At 38.8% G+C, this 21,623-nt stretch overlaps 1 protein-coding gene across 2 annotated transcripts in view; it reads left to right on the top strand.

The window, feature by feature from the left end:
• The window catches only part of PLOD2 (procollagen-lysine,2-oxoglutarate 5-dioxygenase 2), a 51,121-nt gene that overhangs the window by 15,377 nt on the left and 14,121 nt on the right, over nt 1–21,623 (top strand). For both annotated transcript variants that reach the window (XM_066193287.1, XM_066193286.1), the window contains exons 3-10: nt 454–590; nt 6,118–6,281; nt 7,615–7,727; nt 9,613–9,676; nt 10,479–10,576; nt 12,251–12,352; nt 16,129–16,254; nt 17,843–17,964. In XM_066193287.1, coding sequence (XP_066049384.1) covers nt 454–590; nt 6,118–6,281; nt 7,615–7,727; nt 9,613–9,676; nt 10,479–10,576; nt 12,251–12,352; nt 16,129–16,254; nt 17,843–17,964 — 926 coding nt within the window. The remainder of the gene's footprint in view (nt 1–453; nt 591–6,117; nt 6,282–7,614; nt 7,728–9,612; nt 9,677–10,478; nt 10,577–12,250; nt 12,353–16,128; nt 16,255–17,842; nt 17,965–21,623) is intronic.

The following is a 21,623-nucleotide window of genomic DNA, read 5'->3' as shown; positions in this document are numbered from 1 at the left end:
GAAACCTATCCTTCTCTTTTTCTACAAAAAGCTTGTCATTTGAATTAGTTATACCCTGATCCACCAAGGTCTTTTGTGCCTCCTGTTCCTAAAGGGGTGTTATTGAATTTTAAAGCTCTCATCCAGAATGTTTTTCTTATACAAATTTTGAAACAATCCATAGCTTTTTTTTTTCTATTTTTTTTTCTGAAGGAGGCACATTTGAGTAAATGGCAGTAGCAGGCAGTTGCTTGATTCTTATTTGGTTAAGAGAAGTCTCATGTTTTTGCAGTGATGTCATTGTGCTGAATGTTGCTTCAGACATGGAAAACTTAGGATGCTGGAAGTGCTGGCTTGCTATGCTTTAATGTGTTGCTTCTGCTTTAGCATCTGTTTTCAATAAGGGTCTGCTTTAAAAAAGCCTCGTGGGTTTGGGTACCAGCAAAAAGTGCTTTTTTTTTTCCCTTATTCCAGGTTCTTGGAAAAGGTGAGGAATGGAAAGGTGGTGAGCTGCCCAACTCTATTGGCGGAGGGCAGAAAGTTCGACTGCTGAAAGAAGGCATTGAGAGCTATGCAGATCAAGAGGACTTGGTTGTACTGTTTGTTGAAAGGTGAGCAAACCTGGCTTCTTGTCTTTGTTTTAGTTTGGGTAGACATTCAAAAGTAGCTGCTGTGATGTGCTGAAAGTTTCATGATGCTTTTTTTCTTCTCTGTTTTGTTTGAGAGAGTTTGCCTCTTTTTTTCTTCATTCATAAAATAGTAGATTGCTTTTGGAGCAATTGTTACTTTTTAACAGATTTGCAGATGTAAGAGTTGTTCATAGTTCTGCTGCCTCGAGAGAGTAAAAAAATGTTGCTGGGAGCTGACAGGCTTTTAGGCAAGCATTTGTCCTCTCCCTGTTCAGCTGCAATGAGAGCAGGATGTGGCTGCAGGCTGGGAGTGTGGATGGGAGGGGGAGCAAAAGCAGCTCCAGAAATAAAGTGTCCAGTAGGGACCAGAGGCGTAATCTTGTTCCATGAAGTAACAGTGCTGTGGAGGAAGCTGGGAAATGGCTCCCTGAAGAAAGCGTTTAACAGGAGAACTTCTACATGTTAGAGAACTGAAACGAGTCTTGGTGTCAGATGTAGCCTGGTGCCTGTGCTATCTGTGTGATGGAAGGATGGAGAGCACTGCTGCAGGTGCCACATCACAGCTCACAGCTCACAGCACAGCTATGCTTCAACATCCTCCCTGGAGGCTGGATAGGCTTCTCCCTGCCCCACAAAGCATACAGCTCAAACATGCTCAAATCACACTTTCTCTTTTGCTTCCCTCTGCTCTTTATCTTCCTCTTATTTCCCTCCTGTGACAGCAGCACGATCAGAATAGCTCAGAATCCAGCTTGCAGCAGGCACCAGGCTCTTCCACACTAATGTTAACCAGAGCAGGGGCACAGCTCTGAAATAATCCCTGCAAGGAAGGCGTGGGACCAGGTCTGGAATCAGGGACAGGAAGCTCCAGTTGCTGACAGGCAGCCTTGGAGAGAGTCATGTGTGAGTTCACCCGTGCTGCTGGTACCCGTCACGTTGGAATGTCTGCTCCAGAATTCTCTTCCGGATTTTAACCTGCTTGATTTAGTTAAAACTGGACAGTTGAAGAAATTTAGGGACACTTTTTCAAGGCAGGAGCTTGGCAGGATTTGCACAGCAGACGTCATCACAAGGCGAAGGGGCTGGATACTGCTGTTTTATGGAAAGTTAATTTGTTGTTTTGCATAAGTCAACACTTTGGGAAAGTTGGAGTAGCCTATTAAACTGGTAGCAAATTCAAATATGTTACTTAATTTTCTGTTCCAGTTTTACCTCTGGTGATGAGTAAAAGAAATGCCTAGAAAGCAAAAAGTCTAAATAATTTTCACTAATTTATAAATAAGCATTATAAGGAATGCTTATTATGCTGAATATTTTTTTTTTGTATGCTTAGGTCTGTAAAGTTACCTAGTCTGGAGGTACACATCCAGTTTTTGAATTCTTTTCTTACTGACTTGTTCAGTTTTGCATCTGCTAAGTGTAAAAAGAATCTTTCTAAAAGTGAATATTTTATATGTTTGTTCATAGTGTTGTCCTACTAATCATACAAGAACTGAAACTTTTAAAGTTTAATTTCAAAGATTTTGTTTTGTTCTAAAGCTCAGATTTATCAAACATTTCCCAAATGTTTTCTACTTACCTTGAATTTCTTTGTTTCTGAATTTATTATCCTAATTCATAACTGTTTTCTTCCTACGTGGTAAAATGTGCAAATTTATGATCACATTGGTACAAAGGTCTAGCTCAAATTTTTCTTCATCATAATTTACTCTCTGGAGGGGCAGGCTGTCTGCTGGCATGGGTTAGAGAGTACAGAGGACCATGTGTGTCTAAGTGCAAAGGCCATTATCTTTCTTCCCATGAAAAATCACAGGATTTAAGGCCTCCCAAGTTCCTGAAGTCTGAAACCCCAAGTACATATTTATTTAAAGCTGGTGGAACTGATTCCAGACAGGAGAGAAAAAACAGTTTGCTGATTCTAGCATTATATTTTAATTCTAATGAACTTTTTCATTTCCAGAAATCCTGGTTTGCAATTTAAACACTGATCAATGTAGCAGTAAGTTTGGAAAAGACAAATGTCATGAACTTCCTTTCTTCTTCAAGTGTTTTTTATTATATTCATTGTGAAGCATTTCAAATATTAATCTTGGGGGTGGGGAAAGGAAATGTCTGGTTTGCTTACTGTATCTAGGCAAGTAATTTCTAGGGAACTGTTTACTTAACAAACTTAGTTTCTTGGTTTGATTTTTTTTCCCCAGCAGTTTCTTATATGGCTCAGAATTCTGGAAATGGTTTGATCTTCCTCTGTGGACAGCTTGTGCCTATGTGTAGATAGCAAAATGCCTGCAGATAGAACACTATTTAAATTATGCTTGTTTTTGCTCAAGGTAACTTCTGGTTTATTTTGGACCATTTCAGATTGGACTGGCTAATGGCCAATGTAGACTGGATAAATTGGTTGGTGCTGTGACTGTTCATCCAGAACTCCCACAGACATCTCTTTGTACAGTGGAAAAATTTTGAAGCCTCTCAATTTGTTGTTTGTTTTGTTGTATTCTTTTTAACATTTGTCAGAAACTAAGGGATAATTATATTTTCTAGGTATCTCAGAATGGTTAAGGTGTGATCCTGGTGGGGACACCATCTCAGGGACAAAATAGTCCTGTGTCTGTTTGGTGACTTTGTTAGTCACTAGTAGGCACTCACTCACTTGTATTTTGAGCTCTTACCCTGCAGTTCCAATGGCAGCAAGTTCTCATTGTTAAAGTTGTGGATGCAAAAATTGCCTGACAAGTTCTAGAGCATCTGAGTCTCTACTGCTGTTTCCCTGTGTTGCTGGGAGTGTAGGGTGCATAGCCAGGATGCTTTGCTGCTGCAAAAGAGAGGGAGGGAGGGTTGGATTCCAGTCCCAAGCATCTGCCATCTGGGAGCTTCAGGAAATGGGATTAGGTTGTGGAAACTTTCTGGGTTTTTTTCTTTTCTTTTCTTTTTTTTCTTCTTGCTTTCTACTTAATTGGAAGGTTTTATAAAGAATAAATAAAAGAGTATCTGAGCTGTTCCTGGTTGCCAAGGAAGCCTGCATTTTCCTGGATATGTCTACACTCTTTCTCCCTGTCAAATTTTGAAGTCCTGTTTAAAGCAGGTAATTGTGTCACCCCTAATAACAGTATAAACTGTCAGGGATAGTCTTGGAACCTATTTTGTGATGGTCTTGGTGGTGTAGTCCTGAAGTGAATCCCCCTTACAGCAGGAGGTGAGGTGTGAATAGCCAAATGGAATCTGACAAAGCAGGTAAACAAAGCAAATGATGCACTTAGAGGTGCTAAGGAGTTTTCCTTTTGCATGGAGAGAAAAGTGGGAGCATCATAAAGCAGCTGATGAGGATACTGTCAGCAAGGGGTGGAAGGCTGGTGGAGGTCCTGCCCAGGAGGAGGTGTGGTGACAGTAAGTCACCACTTGACAAAACAGAGGGCCTTGACCAGTAATGGCAAGTGTAGGTTCCTGCTGGATTAATAGAGCTGCATAGTATCCATTGCAGTTTAGCAGCTCAGCTCTGGGTTTAGGATTATAAACTGTGCTTTTTTTGTAGCTGCATATTAAGTAGCATATCCCTTTCACAAGGAGAGCCTGTGGCTGGCCCAGCATGTTGCTCAACTTTGGCTTTTTTTCACAGAATGACAGTCCTTGGAAGCAATGTTCCAGCGTGTTTGGTTCCTTCCTGCAGCTGTAACTCCTAGCAGCAACAGCACTACCCTTTTCACCAAGGAGAAGCACAGCCTGCCACGAGCTATTAAGTTAAAGCCTCAGACAGATCACTTTTTGCCTGTCTTCATTGTGTCTCCTGTTCCTTGTGTGTTCTGCAGCCTCGGTCTGGCATTGAGTCGGGCTACAGAAATTGAATGGAAAAGAGAGTGAAGTGTATTCCTGTAAATTTGGGCAGAAACAGGCATTTTTTGTGAAACTGGGGAAGGTCCAAAGTGTACAATTTCTTTCATGCGTACTTCTGCCAAAGTTGCAGAAAAACATAGCAGAATTTTCAGAAAACCGCTTACTTATATAGACTACATAACACACTTCCTCTCCAGGGTTCATACTTTGCTTTGTGGTGAAAATCTTTTTTTACATTTGTAAGCCAGCTGTTGTTCGGTTCTCTTAGGCCAATTTAATGAAATCCTCTTTGAAGAAAAGACATCTTGAATAATTTCAGAGCTGTAATAAAGGAGTACCATAAGTCAGTAGTGGTTGATCTGTTGGCACTATTGCTGAGTAATCCATTGCAATGCAGAATGTTCTGTGTACTGCAGGTGGAGGTACTGCTGTCCTAGTTAGCTCAGCTAAAGGGCTTTGCAAGAAAAGTCTTGGTCAAGGTTAGACCTTGGTTTTTGGTAGCTTTGCTGTTCCTTTGCCTGTTATCACGGCTGGTGATTTTTAATTTCTGAGATACATGTGTAGATTAAGAATATTCCTGTGTTCAGATGAGGAAACTGCAAGGCCGAGATGCTGCCATTAAAATATTTTGCTGCTTCAGCCAAAGACTAATCTGTGATGTGATTCCAATTTCACTGTGACATTCTTCATGCTGTGTAAAGTGAACCTTGAAGTGGGAGGCATTGGCACAGGTCATCCAGAGCAGCTGTGGGTGCCCAATCCCTGGCAAATTCCGAGTTCCAGGCCAGACTGGGTGGGGCGTTGAGCAGGCTGGGCTAGTGTGTGGCATCTTTGCCCATGGTGGGGCATTGGTTTGTTTGCTTGGTTGTGTTCCCAACCCCTTGTGCCCACCAGGCATTGATTTAGATTTGGTTCAGCCACAAGAAACCACCAGGCTTGAGATGCTCCATTCTTACAGGACCTTGGCCAAACCCAGGCAGGTTTTGTTCTGGTTTGGAACACTGTTGATCTTTGGCTGTGTGTAACAGCCAAAGATGAGCCCTCCACCTTTAGGCCTTTATCCTCAATAGGAATTGAGACTCAAAGGCATGAATAAGGTTTTTCATAAATAGATATTGTGAGGCTTTGAGCCTTTTAAATCTTCAGCACATTAAAGAGGTTGAAGGAGAAATCTATGCCTTGTCAGGATGCAATACACTTTTTATAGGCAACTAGACTTCATTGAGATCTAAATACATTCTTGATAAGACTATTTAGAAGAGTCAGCGCTGTTGTATTTAGGAACAAGATCATCTAGATTTTCCCAGTGAAAAGTCATCTAAGTCATCTCTCAGTCCTACTTTTCATCTGTTAAAGTTTTAAATTTTTAATTGTTCTTAAAAGCATAAGCTAAATACCTGAAATAGGAAAATCAATTTCAGATAAACAAAATGTGAAGAAAAAAAAAATGTCCAAAATGTGGAAGACTAAAAAGCAGAAGGGGAAACTACTTTGGATAAGTAGTACTGATGGAAGTTTCTCTACTGGAAGGGTATAGGATAAAAATAATTTATTTGAGTCATTTTTCAGAATGGAAGTGCTGTTGGATTTTTAAATTTGAAAAATCCAATGACTTGTTTTGAATACAGAAACATTAAAAGGAAACTAACCTAACGGATGTATTTTCTTTCCTTTGAAGCTATGATGTTATCTTTGCCGGGGGCCCTGAAGAACTGCTAAAGAAGTTTCAGGAAACTAATCACAAAGTGGTGTTTGCAGCAGATGGGCTAATTTGGCCGGATAAAAGGCTGGCTGACAAGTATCCTGTTGTCCGGAGTGGGAAACGATTCCTGAACTCAGGAGGCAAGTGTGCTCCTCAAACACTTGAACTTGAACATGACCCATCTCTGTTATCTGTTCTCTGTACTTGCTGCATGTGGAGCTGTTCCTGAATTACCCAAGTACAACACTGATGACTGGACTTGCTGTCATCTTTCTCCCCTCCCCACTTGAATAGCTCCTCCTCTGTGCTCAGGCATAGTTTTCATTCAAATTTGCCCAGTGTGTGTTTGGCAGTAAGTTGTAAGAAGCAGATCAGTGTAGCCAGGGCCTAGCAAGCTGCTGTGCGTGGCAGCGTGAGGCCGAGCAAGGCTGGCCCCATTGCTGCAGGAACAATGCCCTGCACAGGCCCAGGCACAGCAGCACGTGCTGCTACAGGCACAGTTTAGCCTGGTCACAGGATTCCTGAACTCTGCTGCCTGCTTCCTGGAGACCCCTGCACACAGGCTGGATGTGCTGGCAGCTCTGCCTGGCCTGTCAGCATGGCTTACACAGCTCCTTCTAAAAGGGGTGGGAGCTTCTCTCTGTGAATCTCAGTGATGGATGGATTCTGGAATCCTCCTTTAAATGCCAGCTTTGCTAGTCATTTTGCACTTGATTAATACATGCACTGATACAAATACTGTGTAGAAGCCATTGAGTGTGTCATTTTTGGGGCACCCTTCTCCAGTGTGCAGTTCTGGGAGTGTCCCTGTTTCTTTCCCTCAGGAGGGATCCTATCTTTTTTTTTTTTTTATTTTGGTGTATATTGCTTTTGATTTGAATTTTCATTGTATTTCTGGCAGTATTAGATTCATTTTGCACTTGATTAATACATGCACTGATGCAAATACTGTGCTGTGTAGAAGCTATTGAGTGTGTCATTTCTGGGGCATCCTTCTTCAGTGTGCAGACCTGGGAGTGTCCCGGTTTCTTTCCCTCACCTATCTGTCCTATCTTTTTTGATTTTGGTGTGTATTGGTTTTGAGTTGAATTCTCATTGTATTTCTGGCAGTATTAGATTCAATCTCTGCCAGTAAGAAGTGATTGATGGAAATGAAACTTTTTCCACAGATGGGTTTCTTGGGAGAGCGATAGTCTGATATCATACTTTGGCGTTCTCGGAACCATCCTGGGCAGATCTGATTTACCTTTTTCCTTAAAATACCATTAGTATAAAAATAGCCATTAATTATTAACTTTTTGAAACAGACCTGTTATATACCTCAGGCAGAAGATTGGATTTTGTGTCAGGTTTCCTTAATTTTGTGTTTTTTCTTCACTGGCCCCACTCAGAATGAAGTCCCTGGTTGGTGGACAGCTTTGGCAGGGTAGTGGTTTTTGTGGAAATAACCTATGTGTGTGTGTGATGTTGCAGGATTTATTGGTTATGCTCCATACATAAATCGTATTGTGCAGCAATGGAATCTGCAGGATAATGATGATGACCAGCTGTTTTACACCAAAATCTATGTTGACCCATTGGCAAGGGTAGGTAGTAAGTCACTTTCTCTTTTCCTTCTGCTTGAAATAACATGCTGCTCCTCATAAAACACCAGGACTTGAAAAGACAGGGAATGCTGTCTCTTTATACTGAAGTGCCATGTTGACAGTTGTTTGTTCTCCTGAGGTTCCTACTGGAATGATGAACAGGCTCCCAAATGGTCGTGACTTGATATATTATTTCAGGATGTCTTCAGACCCAGGGAGGTTGTGCTTCGTTGTTAGAAATAACAGCTCTGAGGTACATGATCAGACACATTTATCTCAATGAGGATCCCGTGTACTTGGCAGTTTGACGGCCAGAGAATGTGGCATTTTTCCAAGGTGTCACTGAACTACTTGCTGATCCAGTGTTTTATATTTTGGCTTGCTGCCATTTCAGATCCTGCCTTCAGCTTTCTGGGCAAATATGTTCAATAAAGCTGCATTGTAAAGTTTTGGTGAAGACCTCTTTGTGTCCTCATTTAACAAAGTTCTCTGCTGAGTTGCAGAGTTAAAGCATGATAGATGTTAGAGGTGTGTCTCTGGTGCTGGGAAAGGAGACATAAGGGCAGTTAACAATATATTGATGCAAAAAGACTTTAGAAGCTGATAGAGCAGAATTTTAAGAAGGATTTTGGTAATTTGTGTGCTTGAGGCAGATGCAAAGTTTTTGAAATATAGACACGTTGTTTCTGGCATAACTTAATGGAAAATCAAGTCTGTTTGGTTCAGAAATAGAATATTTCTGTCGGAAGGGACTTACAGTGATCATGTAGTCTCACTGGCTAACCAATATGGGCCTGACCAAAAGCTAAAGCGTGTCACTAAGGTCATTGCCGAAATGCTCTTTAAGCCCGTGACAGGCTGGAGGTATTGACAACCTCTCTAGGTTGTCAACAGATCTAAGGCTTCACCACCCTGTTCATAAAGAAATGCTTCCCAATGTCCAGTCTGAACCTTCTCTGGTGCAACTTTGAACCATTCCCACCAGCTCAGCATCTCCCCCTCCCCTTCCCCTCCTCAGGGAGCACAGAGCTGGCTCCTCAGGCTGCTCCTCTAAACTCAGCTGCTCCTCACAGGAAGTTCCTTCCAGCCTTTAATGTTTATATTGCATATAGGCAAGTTAAGTCAGATGCCAGGGACACAATTGAAGAGACAGGGCGTAGAGACATTAAAGCTGATTCTGCATCCAAGTCAGAAGTAACATAATTAGTTGTCTACATGGATTGTCCTCTAGACTAAAGCCGTGTATCTGTGCAGAGCACTGCTGCACCATGGTTCAAACCACTACCATGGTGCTTATCATATGCCACCACTGATTCTTGGTATAGTAATAATGTGCCCAGTGCCGTAGAATGTGTAAGAAAATCTTGGAAGACCAGAACCAAGGATATCATCTGTATAGGGGTTTTTAAATATGTTTTAAATGTTACATACTTGAATCAACATTTTAAAAATGGTAAAAACATGGTATTTAAAGTAAGCTAGGATTAGTAGTACAACATTAGGAGCATTTTTTAAAACAACCAGTGTTTTCTATTCTGACATGATACTTAAATTTGACTTTTATATTTTTGTGACTCTGAAACACACGGCATGTTTTGTTTCTTGGCCGAGACTTGTTAATTTTTTTTAAGACACAAATTTTCTTTGGCTTATACTGCTAAATTGCAGTTCCTGTGGAGAGTTATGACCTTTATCCTTCAAGTTCAAAGTTTCTGCATATGCAAAACTGATTGCATAACTTGGGAATACAGAAAAACGTAGCAATGTAAAGGACACATAGAATCATTTTCCCTGATTCCTTGCTACCACTGTGGTGTAATTGCAACATTACTGTAAAAAAATTGGCTTTTAGAACGCCTCAACAGCTTTGGTACTTTGATTTCAGGAGCACATTAACATTACTTTGGACCACAAATGTACAATTTTCCAGACCCTAAATGGAGCTGTTGGTAAGTGTACGATTTGCACATTGTGTGTTTCATTAACTGTTATTGACACTTCTTTTTTTGCTTAACTGTGAATGTGTGCTCTTTAAATGTGTGCTTATTTTAATGAAGTGTTTGGATGGGCCAACCTGATCACCAGATTACTTACAGGTCTTTTGGGTTGATTATTAATTGAATTCTCTCACTGATAAAATTAATGATTTGAAATAGAAAAAATAGTTTTAAATAAGTGAAGTTAGCAGTAAATACAGAGTTAAGGATAATTTTTCCATCTGCCTTTCCAAAACTTAATTACAAGAGTAAGATTAGTAATTAAAATTGCATTTTAGATGTTCTCAAGCAAACGGCTATACATAATGAAGTAGAATGTAGAATTTCCTTTATTTAACTGTCATGAATTTAAATGGAAAAATGCATCTGTGCCAACTTCCTTTCTTACATCTGACTTCCAACTTTGGAACAACTTCTTTTAGTCAGATCATAATAACTAATAAATAATTAATTTATGAAGGAAATAACTAATTTTTCTATAAATAGCATTTACACTAAATTAGAATTATTTTAACAATAGATTTTATTCCAATACTGAAGCTGCTGTTGAGAAACTTTGAAGTTTGGTGTCACCTTATTTATCATAAGGAGGTTAGAATTCGAGCTCAAGTTAAAAAAAATGAGCAAAACCTTCTAAATAGATAAAACTGACAATGATAGCAAAAACAAGGTATATTGTATCAGCAAGGACTTAAAAACTTTGAAATTTTAGCTTTTACTTCTTAACTAACTGTACTGCTTTGTTGATTTGCAGATGAAGTCCTTTTGAAATTTGAAGAAGGAAAAGTAAGAGCAAGGAATTCAGTATATGACACCCTACCAGTCACCATTCATGGAAATGGTCCAACTAAAGTGAGTGACAGTTTGGTTGTATTTTCATGTAAAACCAAAACATCAATGCAGGCAAAAAATAGAATGGTAGAAGAGTATGAAACAGTAATAGCACACCAGCAGTGCACTTTTCCATTTAATGTTATTAGGAACTGAGAGGATAAAACCCCCCTTTGAATCCATGTTATTCTGCTGTCACTGTAACTTGGTATTGCTGCTGAAACAACTCATTCTGCTCCCAAATTCCTTGTAGCATGGGATATGAGAAGCGAGAAAGCTTTTGTTAATTTGTTCGCTAACACAGAACTGTTCTTGAAGCTAGTGAAGGATGTCCATCTGGTTATGAAATGGCAACCAGAATAACAGGGGGCAGGATGCTACAGCCAAGAGTATGGGCTGGGATACAAAACAGTAACGTGTCTGTTCCTACCCAGGACCCAGGTGTGTGTATACACATATATAAAAATACTCTGCATTAGGCAAAGGAAGAAGTCTCTGTGTATCTCTCTAGGTACGTGTGTGGCTGGCTTCTGCCCTTGCCTTCAGTGTCACTGATCACTGCTGTCACTGCGCCCATGGCTTGTCAGCTTTGGGCACGTGGCAGAGCACTGTCTGCCCTGTGAAATAGCTGTTTTGACAGACTCTGATGTGTAAGGATTCAGTGGTTCAGAGGCCTCTGCACAGCTGCTCTGAGAGAAATGCCTGCATTTTGGTAATATGGCAGATGCATCTATTTGTTCTGTGCCAAGGAAGTGTAAAAGTGAATTGTTTACAGTAGTGTCTGTTGGCTGAAGGATTGGGCATGGCTACTTTCTAATTTCTTCTGAATAAATGTTCCTTACTGTAGCTCCTTATTTTCAGAAGAATGCCTTTCAGGAGAAGTAAAGTTTAAAACACCCTAATGTCTCAGGGACTGCTGCTTCTTTGTGCACGTGTGTTTTGATCATTCCTTCCATTTTTGTCTCAATTAAATCCTCAAATTCTGTCATCACTGGCTTTGCTGACGTGTTGCCAATAAAAGGAAAGGTTCTGTATTTTACAGTTGCGCAAACAGCTTAGGATGAAACTTCTTATACTAATCTAAGAGTTATTCTACATGAAAAAAAACTCCTCTGCCTGTAGTGATGTTTTAAAAACAAAGAGGAAACTCTTGCTATGCATCACATTGTCAGTGTGGTTAAATTCTTCTGGTTTAAATCCAGGATAGAATCAAAAGGACAATAATATATTAGGCAGAAAGCTTTCTCTAGTTAGTAAATTAGGTAGTAAATAAATTAACATAAAAATAATTCCCAGAATTAACTCCCAATAGTTAAAAGTTTTTTGTTCATAAGATACTTCTGCTTTGTACTTAATTTCTCCAATCTGCAGATTAGTAAATTGCATTGGTTAGATACACTTCTCGAAATGTAACCAAATAATTTTTACATTCTGATGTGTAATTATTTTTCACCTTAAGTGCATGTCATTTTTTATGAAAAACTCATTTTTGTAGACTTCATGGCACATACGTAATCTCTGTTCTGTCAACAAAAAGAGTAAGATAAAGTTTTTACCTGCTGTTTTTAATGTTTGTTTCTTGTCAGCTGCCTTTAGTCACAAGTGATTAAATGAGTAAACCTGAATTATTTGAATAGTACAGATCACCCTTTGCATACGTCTTTCATTAATTTGAGTTGTTCATTTATGTACCAGATTCACCTGAATTATTTGGGGAACTATATTCCTAATGCTTGGACACGGGAAACTGGTTGCAGTGTTTGTGATTTGGACTTACTCGACCTGTCGGCAGTAAAGGTAAGGATACTGTGCACTGGAACCTTTTGGGTACAGTTGATGGGTGTTTAGTGATTTCTGAGGCCAAGTGGCTTCTTTATGCAGTATTATGTTTTACTACTTTCAGGAATATTTTTATGCATGTATTTTAAGATAGATTTGCACAGTATTACTGAAGGTGATACCTTCCCCAAAAGCCCTCCAGATCTTCACCTCTGTTCAGTGAGGTTGAATGAACAATATTTGAATTGTGCGAGATCCTAGAGAATAATTAGAGTTTTGTAAGAGGTAGAAAAACTCTAAATATTTCAGATTTTTTGACCTACAAAACAGTTGATATGATCATTTGAATAACTTCTGTTGCAAATAGAGTTGAATAATTAGAACTAACATGGTTACAATTAGAATTTTCTGAGATTAAACAATCCAAAACTGCTTTGCCTTGTAGAGGACAAGACACATATTTGTATTGTAGAAGCAAATGTGTTTCTGTAGAAGATGTGATGTAATTGAGACTGGATTTCGGTACAGTTTTCAGAATTGTAAGACAAACACACGCATACACATGGCATGTGTATATATCCAGTACTTGGCAGCTTTGGCTCTTCCACTCCAAGCATGATGTCTTTCATGTCTCTATAAATATTTCAGCTTGTACACAGTAAATTTGAGGCAGAGTAAATACTAAGCTCTGCCATGTGGAGTTGTAAGACTTGGATGAAAAAGTAAATTCAGATTATTCCTAACAGGCTTTTTCCAGCAGATGTTTCATTTCTGTTCTGTATTGAAGATTTGAATGAGAACAGGTCTTAGAAGATCATTTTGAGGATAACATGAAAGAAATAGTTGCTTGATATCTTTGTAATGAAAGGAAAAAATGAAAGAATTTCTGGGCAATAAGTAGCTAATGGACTGGAATATTAACTAAAAAAGTCATTGCTGGAATTTTAATAACTTTCAGATTCTTTCTATGTTTTTAAATTTTATTTTTGTTTTTAAGACAAACATTTGAATGATGTTATAACTAGATAGTGTTTGCACTCCTATCATAAAGTTCGCCTGAGGAAAAGATGTCAAAGATTTTTTTCCAATGGTGCTGATAATTAAAACATGGTTTTGGAGCAGTTAAATCGTAAAGCCAGTGAGGGGGATGCAGTGATTTACTGGATAGCTTCCTACAGTTTATGTACATCTACTTGGAATGTGTCTTCTTTACTGGAATTCATTCTTTGGACTTCATGCCTCACTCACTCTGCCAGAAGAAATAACAAGGCTTTTCCTTGGCCTCAGTGGAAGTGTTTACTTCAGGCATTTCTAAGGACCAGCAGTATTTCATTTTCTGAACGTGCTCTCTGTTCAGGCCAGTCTGGTTGCTACTTAACAAGAAATTTTCAGTGAAAAGAACAGTTCCTCTTCTGTGCCTTTAATAATTTTCTCCATATTGTTTTATTTAACTGCCTGCATTTCTACCTTCATATCTTCTGAGGATTTTTCTTGGTTTTTTGGGGTTGCCTGCAAAGGAGCTCAGAGTTACCTATGCAAGGTCTTTTGCTCAGTCCTTGTCCTTTGGACAGAAACAGGATCTCCTGGGCTGCAATCATGGCTGAGGTGTGGGAAAACTCAGTAACTGCTCTCTTCTGGTAGTGTCAGCAGCCTGTGCCACCCCCAAATTAGCCACCTGAACAGGTAGAAGCAGCATAATGGAAAATAAGTTGAAGAGTGCACTTGGGCTAAGTGCAATTTTTTGCTGCTTTCTTAAGGGTTTTTGGTTTTGTTTTGGTTTTCTTTTCTTTCTGAAACCTAAATTAAGTTTGTTGCCCAATTTAACCTCCCTAGAAATGCTTTTAAATTCAAGAGCTTCTTACTGGTGTGGAGACTTTCCAGTGTGGCTGAAAAGGATGACCTTGCTTCTCTTCTCATTTCACTGGCAACTCTTGTGGCAAGAGATCCTGGACTTTGCTCTGTGCAGTTGTACTGAGATTAGCCTGTATTTCTTCCAAAAATTCTTACACTCAGCTGTTCATTAAAAAGTAAACTTTAAAAGTCAAGTTTATTAAAAAGTAAACTTTAAGAGTCAAACACATGACCTCACTGAAAATGAGAAAATCTATCAGAGAAAATGTAACATCTGGGTGCAGACTGGGTATTCCCAAAGTGGTTTTGCTGAGAGGCAACTTCTGATTTCATTTACTCAAAATGCTCATTGTGACCTAAGTTCAGATTATGCAGTGACAGCTCTTTGTGGTAAACCAAGATCTAAATTGATGAACTCTGTTTTTAGGAGATGCAGTTTACAGGAACTTTTACTCCTAATTTTTTAAATACCATTTTTCTTTGGTCACACTGAGATTTCAGTGTAGAGCCAAGCTGTTCACGTTTCAGTGTAATGAAGCAGTGTCAGTAATTCCTCATTGTCCCCATAGCCTTTGCACATCCAGCCTGAACCTCTTTCTCTTTCCCCTGGAGAATAAGGGGAGGATGACTCTGATTGAGAAGAATGTGCAAAGTACAATGACTGCAGCAGTGGTAGCACACATGGATGCTCAGGCAGCTTTCCTTGTCCCTGGCCATCAGTGGGACCAGTTTCTGAGACAGACCCACGGAGAGGGGCACAGGTGTTTTGTTGGAGACACATCAGTGCACTCCTTCAGTTGTGGTGGAGTTATTGGGGTCTCTGTGTGGCTGGGCTTTCACCCCTACACTTGTGAGGTTTGCAGCTGTGAGTGGGAGGTTGTCAGGGTAAACACGGCATGTGTCCGGGCTGGGCACTGGCCAGGATGTTTCTGGGTTCCGATGTAGACAGTGACACTCAGTGAAACTTCAGCATGTGTTGATGCTTTATCCAGACACTTCTCAAGTGGGTGTTGGCCTGCTTAAAAAGTTAGCTGGCAGCCTTAAATGCACATATAAGGTTTCTGTCTGAGCCTTGTAATGGATTAGGTTTTTATAGTAATTGTCTGGTTGAGAGATGGAAATAATTTTTAGTCAGTGTATTTCTTTGTGTAGGAGTTGAAGCTTTTGAAGGTTGAATTTTTTTGTCTTGCATAGTGCAATAATACACTTCAGGACTACCAAACAATGCTGTCTATGTTTCTGTTAGTGGTCATGATCTCTATCAAGCACATGCAAAGCAGCCAAATAATTTTAAAATAAGGACTTTAAAATAAGATCCATTAAAGTTCGGTATTCTTGGATGTAAGGAGAGAAGCTCTGTTAGTTTATTAAAGATCTTTCTAAAATCAGTGACTAGGGAAGGAATGCAGAGCCCAGTTAAAAAGAATGGAGAGAAATAGTGCATATACATTTATAGAAGGGTATTGCAGTCTTTGGCTTAAAGTAGCTGAGTAAAATATTTTGTGGTATTTATTCTTTAGCTATTTTTAAAAAACTGCTCTCTCCTGTATTTTCTTGTAAATGTAGTCTTGTGTCTGTACCTTGTTTAAAAAAAAAATAATTTGCCATTCTGTTCTGGTGTATTTCTGTGAATGATTCTTTTGCTGTTTTCGTGGGTTTTTTAAAAGTAAGAATTTTAAAAAACGTATTACATAATTTTCTACTTCTGGTGTGTGTTATAAAATTCAAAGAGTTTTGTATCAATATTAAATGCATTATCTTTACTTATTTTGTGAAGCCAGTGAAAATGATAGGGGTGCATAGCACTTTTGAGCACACTGGTTTTGATTGTTTGAAAGCTGTGTGGACTAAGTTTACTACATGACATAATTTGCTCTTTACTATAATTAATCTTAGAAAAGAGGCAAGTCTTATTGGTTGTGTCAAAATATCATTTTTTTTAGGAATATCCAAGAGTAAAAATTGGTGTTTTCATTGAACAACCCACTCCTTTCCTAACTAAATTTTTAGACAGACTGTTGACTCTGGACTACCCACGGGAGGCACTCAGTATCTTCGTCCATAATAATGTAAGTATGACTATCATTCTACAGAGCTTCAATGTTGGAAATAATGTGATGAATAAAGTGGGGAGTAGAAGGATTTGATATAAGAACACAGTTAAAATGCATAGGAAGAGATAATCCTTCAGAATTTAGTATGCAGAGCTGGAAAAATTAAATGAAATCGTGTCAGGACTTGCTGAAGTCTGTTTGAAGAAACTGCTTAGAGTCTTTTACTAATGAAAAAAATGTATTTTGAAGTGTGTGCTTCTGGAGGAAGTACTGAGTGACATAAAACAATAGAGTAAAACAAGAACAGAACAGTTCCAGTTGGAAGGGCCTGCAGTGACCATCTGGGCCAGCTGCTGACCAACAGTGAAACCATGTTATTAACAGCTGTCACCTGATAGTTGGCATAGGATTTTCTTTTCCCTTTGCTGATACCCCAGTGCATTTTTGTTTCTGTTGGCACTCCTGCTGGGTCCAATGGAAAGGTTGGTGTGTTCAGGTGTCTTTTGACTGGCACTGAAGATAATTTGCTTTTGAATACTCTCTGCCAATTACCTAATGATCTGGCATTGCTGATACTTCCCCAGTGACTTCAGTTAGTATTGCTGTTTTGGGCAGCCTGGTCTAATGGAAGCTGTCCCTGCCCATGGCGGGGGTGGGGGTTAGAAGGAGATGACCTTTAAAGTCCCTTCCAACCCAAATCATTCTGTGATTCTGTGATTTTAGTGAGTGAGTATCAAATGTGTGCAATTATTTTGGAAAAAAAATGAGGCTGGAAGAGAAATGGAAGTAAAATGTAATTGTACCCCTTTTCAATGTGCATGCACTGCTGTGTTGATACGATAGCAAAAAGGGGACAAGTAATAGAAGCTTATCTCTAAAGTGTTCATTGTGGTTTTGTAAGGGGATTTTGAAGGTATAAATGTGATGTGCACATGGGAATTGTGGGCCATGTAGGTTTTGTAGCTTCAGCCAAAAGTTTTATGGTATTTGAAATGGAATATAAAGACTGAGCCCATTTTTATTATAGAGGGGGAAAACCCCTACCCAATATTTCAATTATTCTAATGTCAACTATAATAGGCAAAAGCGACAATGAGGGCACTGGCTTGTAGGTATTGCATGCAGCTGAGAGCTCTTAAATAGAGGTAAATAGAAAGGTGAGGAGGGTAAATAGAAATTAAAGGGACAATCAGTGGGACTACCTTTTAAAGAAACAATGGCTGTGCCTGTACAATTTAGTACAGGTGCAGCTCTCTCTCTAAAGTGATTCTGGAGGGGCATAAAAAACCCCTGCATGCCACTGAGGTTGTAGGATAGGTTTTAAAGACTGTAACATAAATATCCTGAAAAATACTGCATGTATAGTTTGTGAATCTTGCAATGTTGTACAGCTTTGATTAGTATTGCTGACGTGTTGGATTATTTTCCTAAAGTCTTGGACAGAGGAGGCTCATTTTAATGACAGATATACTGAAATATCTTCAAACACTGTTTTGCATCTGTTTCTTTAGGACAGAATACAGTGTGTTCTTGGACACTGTGTTTATGATTCATAGTAATTTGTGCCTTACATTTGCTACAAAAAATGTTTACATGATTACAGGAGGTTTACCATGAAAAGCACATCAAGAAATTCTGGGAAAAAGCCAAGAACATTATCAGAAATATTAAAATTGTTGGACCTGAAGAAAACCTGAGTCAAGCAGAGGCCCGGAACATGGGAATGTAGGTTCTAATTTATAAATTTTTTATATTGATGCATACACTCACATTTTTTTCATCTTGCACATGTTTTATTTTGCATCTTTAAGTCTTACATCTTCACCTGAGAAAATGGGAGCTTTTGTGGTAGAGAAGATCTAGGCATAATATATGAGTTGTTGAGTGTTTTATGGTTTCTGTCTAATATAAAAAACTGGTAATCACTATGAAAAAAATCTCTCTGATTTAGGCTACTTCAGTAGTCTGTCGTCTTGTGATGGTGGTGTAGACAATGTGTAGTATTTATTTTATTTTCCAGCTACCTTACTGCAGATTTCTTTCATTTTTGCACTGGATATGCTTTTAACCATTGCACTTTTGTTGTCCTAGTGCCTACTCTTTTTTCTTAAGTGACATTATATTTAAGTAAACATATGGTTAAAGCTTGACCTGGATGACAGAATTATATTGTATACAGGTGACTGAATTGTATTTCTTCCTGTGGTTCAAAGAGGCAGGAATATCCTTTAGAAGTGCTCTAGCAGAAGTTTCTCACAAAGGCAATTGACTTTATCTTATTTTTTGTCTTGCTTTTTTCTTTTCTTCTTAGTGTTGAAACACATAATCACGGAATGATTATATGCAGGTGCTTTTATTGAAGAGCTCTGGGAATCAGGGGTACAGGATACAAACCCAAATCTGACTCTGACATGCATTCGAAATGGACATGTTTTTATACCCTTTCGTTATATAACTACATATTAATTATTAAACCCATATTGTTCTATTGAATTTATTGATCTTACCCAAGCATGGATTCTTGTAGTTTCCTTCAGGCCCCCCAAATATCATTTCCCATGATTCTTGTTTAAGATAATAATCATATTCCATCACCAAACAATCATTACAATTAACAATCATATCATTTATCATTTATCATTTATGATTATGCAGGTGCAGTTTCTTCTGTACATGATCTAGTAAAGACAGAACTTAACCTTTGTTTCCAGGGCCTATGTAGTTTTGGTTCCCTTCCCAGGCTTATCCATGCCCAATCTTTCTTTCCACCTCCCTTGAATCTATTGTATACAATTTCCATGATTTTTAGAAACATTTTAACCCTATGCTATCATTACTAGAGTACCCAAAACTTTAGCTTTTAAACCTGGCATTTCCATGCCTAAAGTTGAACCGTGGAGTTTGTGTCCCATGAGGGTCTCTTGAGTGGCTGCAGTGCTGGCTCCTGCAGAGTGGCTTGTGGCTCTCCCAGTACATCAGTCACAAGATGGAGTTTCTCAGCCCAGGGTCCCACCAAGATCAGGACCACCTTCCTGTGACCCTGGGGCAGGATTCATTCCACGAAAATTCTTTGACTCACTCTTCTACCAAATCTTCCCTGAGTGTCAGAGCGGAGAAGTTCATTTCAAAGGGCCATTTTCTGTTCAGAGGTTGAGCATAGGCTGTTCATGGCCTCAGCTGAAAGAATGAAGGTCTTGAGTCTCTTTGGTGTTCTTGGAAATTTGCTTGAATGGGGCTTTGTTGTGCTGAAGCAACTGGAAAACTGATCTCTGGCTGAGGTCCCAAGCTCTCCCCTCGCCTTTCTAGGAAATGCTGCAGATGTCCAGTGTTAGTATAAGCATTCACATGCTTATAAATCATTCTTTCTTTATTTCTAATACTCACTTAAAGCCGATGGACCATGTTGACAAACTTTTTTTAATGTGTGTTATGTGTAACTGAGGTGGAGTTTCTGGAGTTGCCTTTTCCTCTGTTGTTTCGTAGGCAGCATAAGGCAGAATCTTCAGTGTAATTAGTATCTATAGCAATACTAAATCTCACCCAAAGACCTTGAAACCTGTCATTTTTTGCTAGAACCTACTGACCTGTAATGTGACAGAGCTTTTGATATAAGGTTCCTGCTTGATCTGTGGATAAAAAAATGGTAATTTACATGTATATTTGCACAAAGTCATTTCAAATCCTGTTTGAAAGACAGGTGGATAATCATCTGTGTGATATGTTATCCATGGTATGGATATGTAATTTCACCCATGTTGTTCCTGTTTTGAAAGGCCCCTTCGATAAAGATTCTGTCCTAAGAGATACATAGAGAAAACTTGAAGTACAATGTGTGTGGAATGTGACCATGGCAAAACACTGAATCATCCAAAAAGTATGAACCTTAGTAGTAGGATTTTCCAAGTGAACAATGTAGATGTTATTCCATGGCCCCTTTCAATTTGTCTTAAGCAGATTCAGTTAATCTGCTGCTTGCTTAGCACACCTGGTGTGCTTGGCTGCCCTTGTGAGCATCACTGACTTCACTGGAACAAACACATTTTACATTTCTTTAAAAAGTCTAGCTTGGAAATCTGAGATATTCAAGGTGAAGGCAGTTACTATAAAAAATTTTTTGCTTTCAGCCCTTCATCTGGCTTTGATCATCATAACCTCACTAATACTGCAATGGGAATAACTTGAAAAGAGTGATTCTTCAAACTTGTTTATTGTTCTAATTTAGAGACTGATATTCAATCTTCTGATTCATCTTCTCCTGCCTCTTTCTGCATTATTGACAGATAGAACAAAACTATCTGCCTCAAATACTTGCTTTCTCTTCTTTTCCAAATCTGCTCTTAGTGTCTCTCTGTTAGTTTAAAGTAGATTTAGAATTAATTTGATCTTCTCACTTGCACATTTCACAGAGTCTGTTCAGTTGAACAAGCCTAAAAGGGTTCAGTTAATACAAAGAGGGGGCGCTTAAGCATTGAAAGTCTAGTTTGTTTTCAGCAGAATACTTTGGAGTATATAATGCAGTTTGATCGGTTTTCTCCTCACCTCTCTTCTTCTTGGCTTTTGGCTCAGCAAAAAGTGGTGATAAATCATTATGAGATTCTCAGTAAATGACACTTTCATGTCAGTGTAAATGTCAGAAAATAACCTTTATTCAGTTTCACCCATAGCCATGCAGCAAGCTTTGGTCAACTTTTCTCATTCACATAATAAGGAATAATTGAGTCACTTAATTTCTTGCTTCTTCCTGATATGGAAAGCCCTCTCGTGTGCTTGTGAAAGTTGGATAGGTGTGGGAAAGGATCCAAAATTGTGCAATCTGCAAAGCATGTTAGAATTTAACAATACTGGGAAACAGGAGTGCACAGCTTTCCTTCTTGTGAGCTGAATTGAGATAAAAAGCGAGGAAAACGAAGTAGAATAGAGAGAAGGAAGGTTTAGATGCTTGTTGTCTGTATATTTTCTCTGCATTTTCATCAGTTGAAACACTTGAGTGGCATTTCTATGTCTTTAGTTTTTCTAGTCTTTGTTAATAAGGTATGAGTTCTTACAGTTAGTTCTGTTTTTCTTTAAGGAAAAATCCTTTTTGCTTTTGCCTTGGTTGCAGATGAGATTTCAGCCAGCTGTTACAGAATGTGTTATGACAGAAAGCATAAAAAGCTATTAAATATGTTCAAGTAATAACAGAATGTTGGGAAACATTCACTTCTGAGGTTTTATTTATAAAAAGTCTATTTTCCATAATATTTTTTCTCCTGGTACTTACAGCCTTCAGGGTTTCTCTTTTGGGGAAGTTGGTTCTTTTTTGTTCCTCCCTCAAAAATATTAGTAACCGAACAGGGTAGGAATTTTCCAAAACTTTGTAAAAAATGTCATTTGTCTCAGCTTTT

The sequence above is a fragment of the Chamaea fasciata genome, unplaced genomic scaffold, assembly GCF_029207755.1.
Source record: "Chamaea fasciata isolate MVZ Bird 193981 ecotype frontalis unplaced genomic scaffold, bChaFas1.0.hap1 SCAF_11, whole genome shotgun sequence".
NCBI classification, from domain to species: domain Eukaryota; kingdom Metazoa; phylum Chordata; class Aves; order Passeriformes; family Sylviidae; genus Chamaea; species Chamaea fasciata.
Note: the sequence above shows the minus strand (reverse complement) of the source record. Positions and strands in the feature narration are given on the sequence as shown.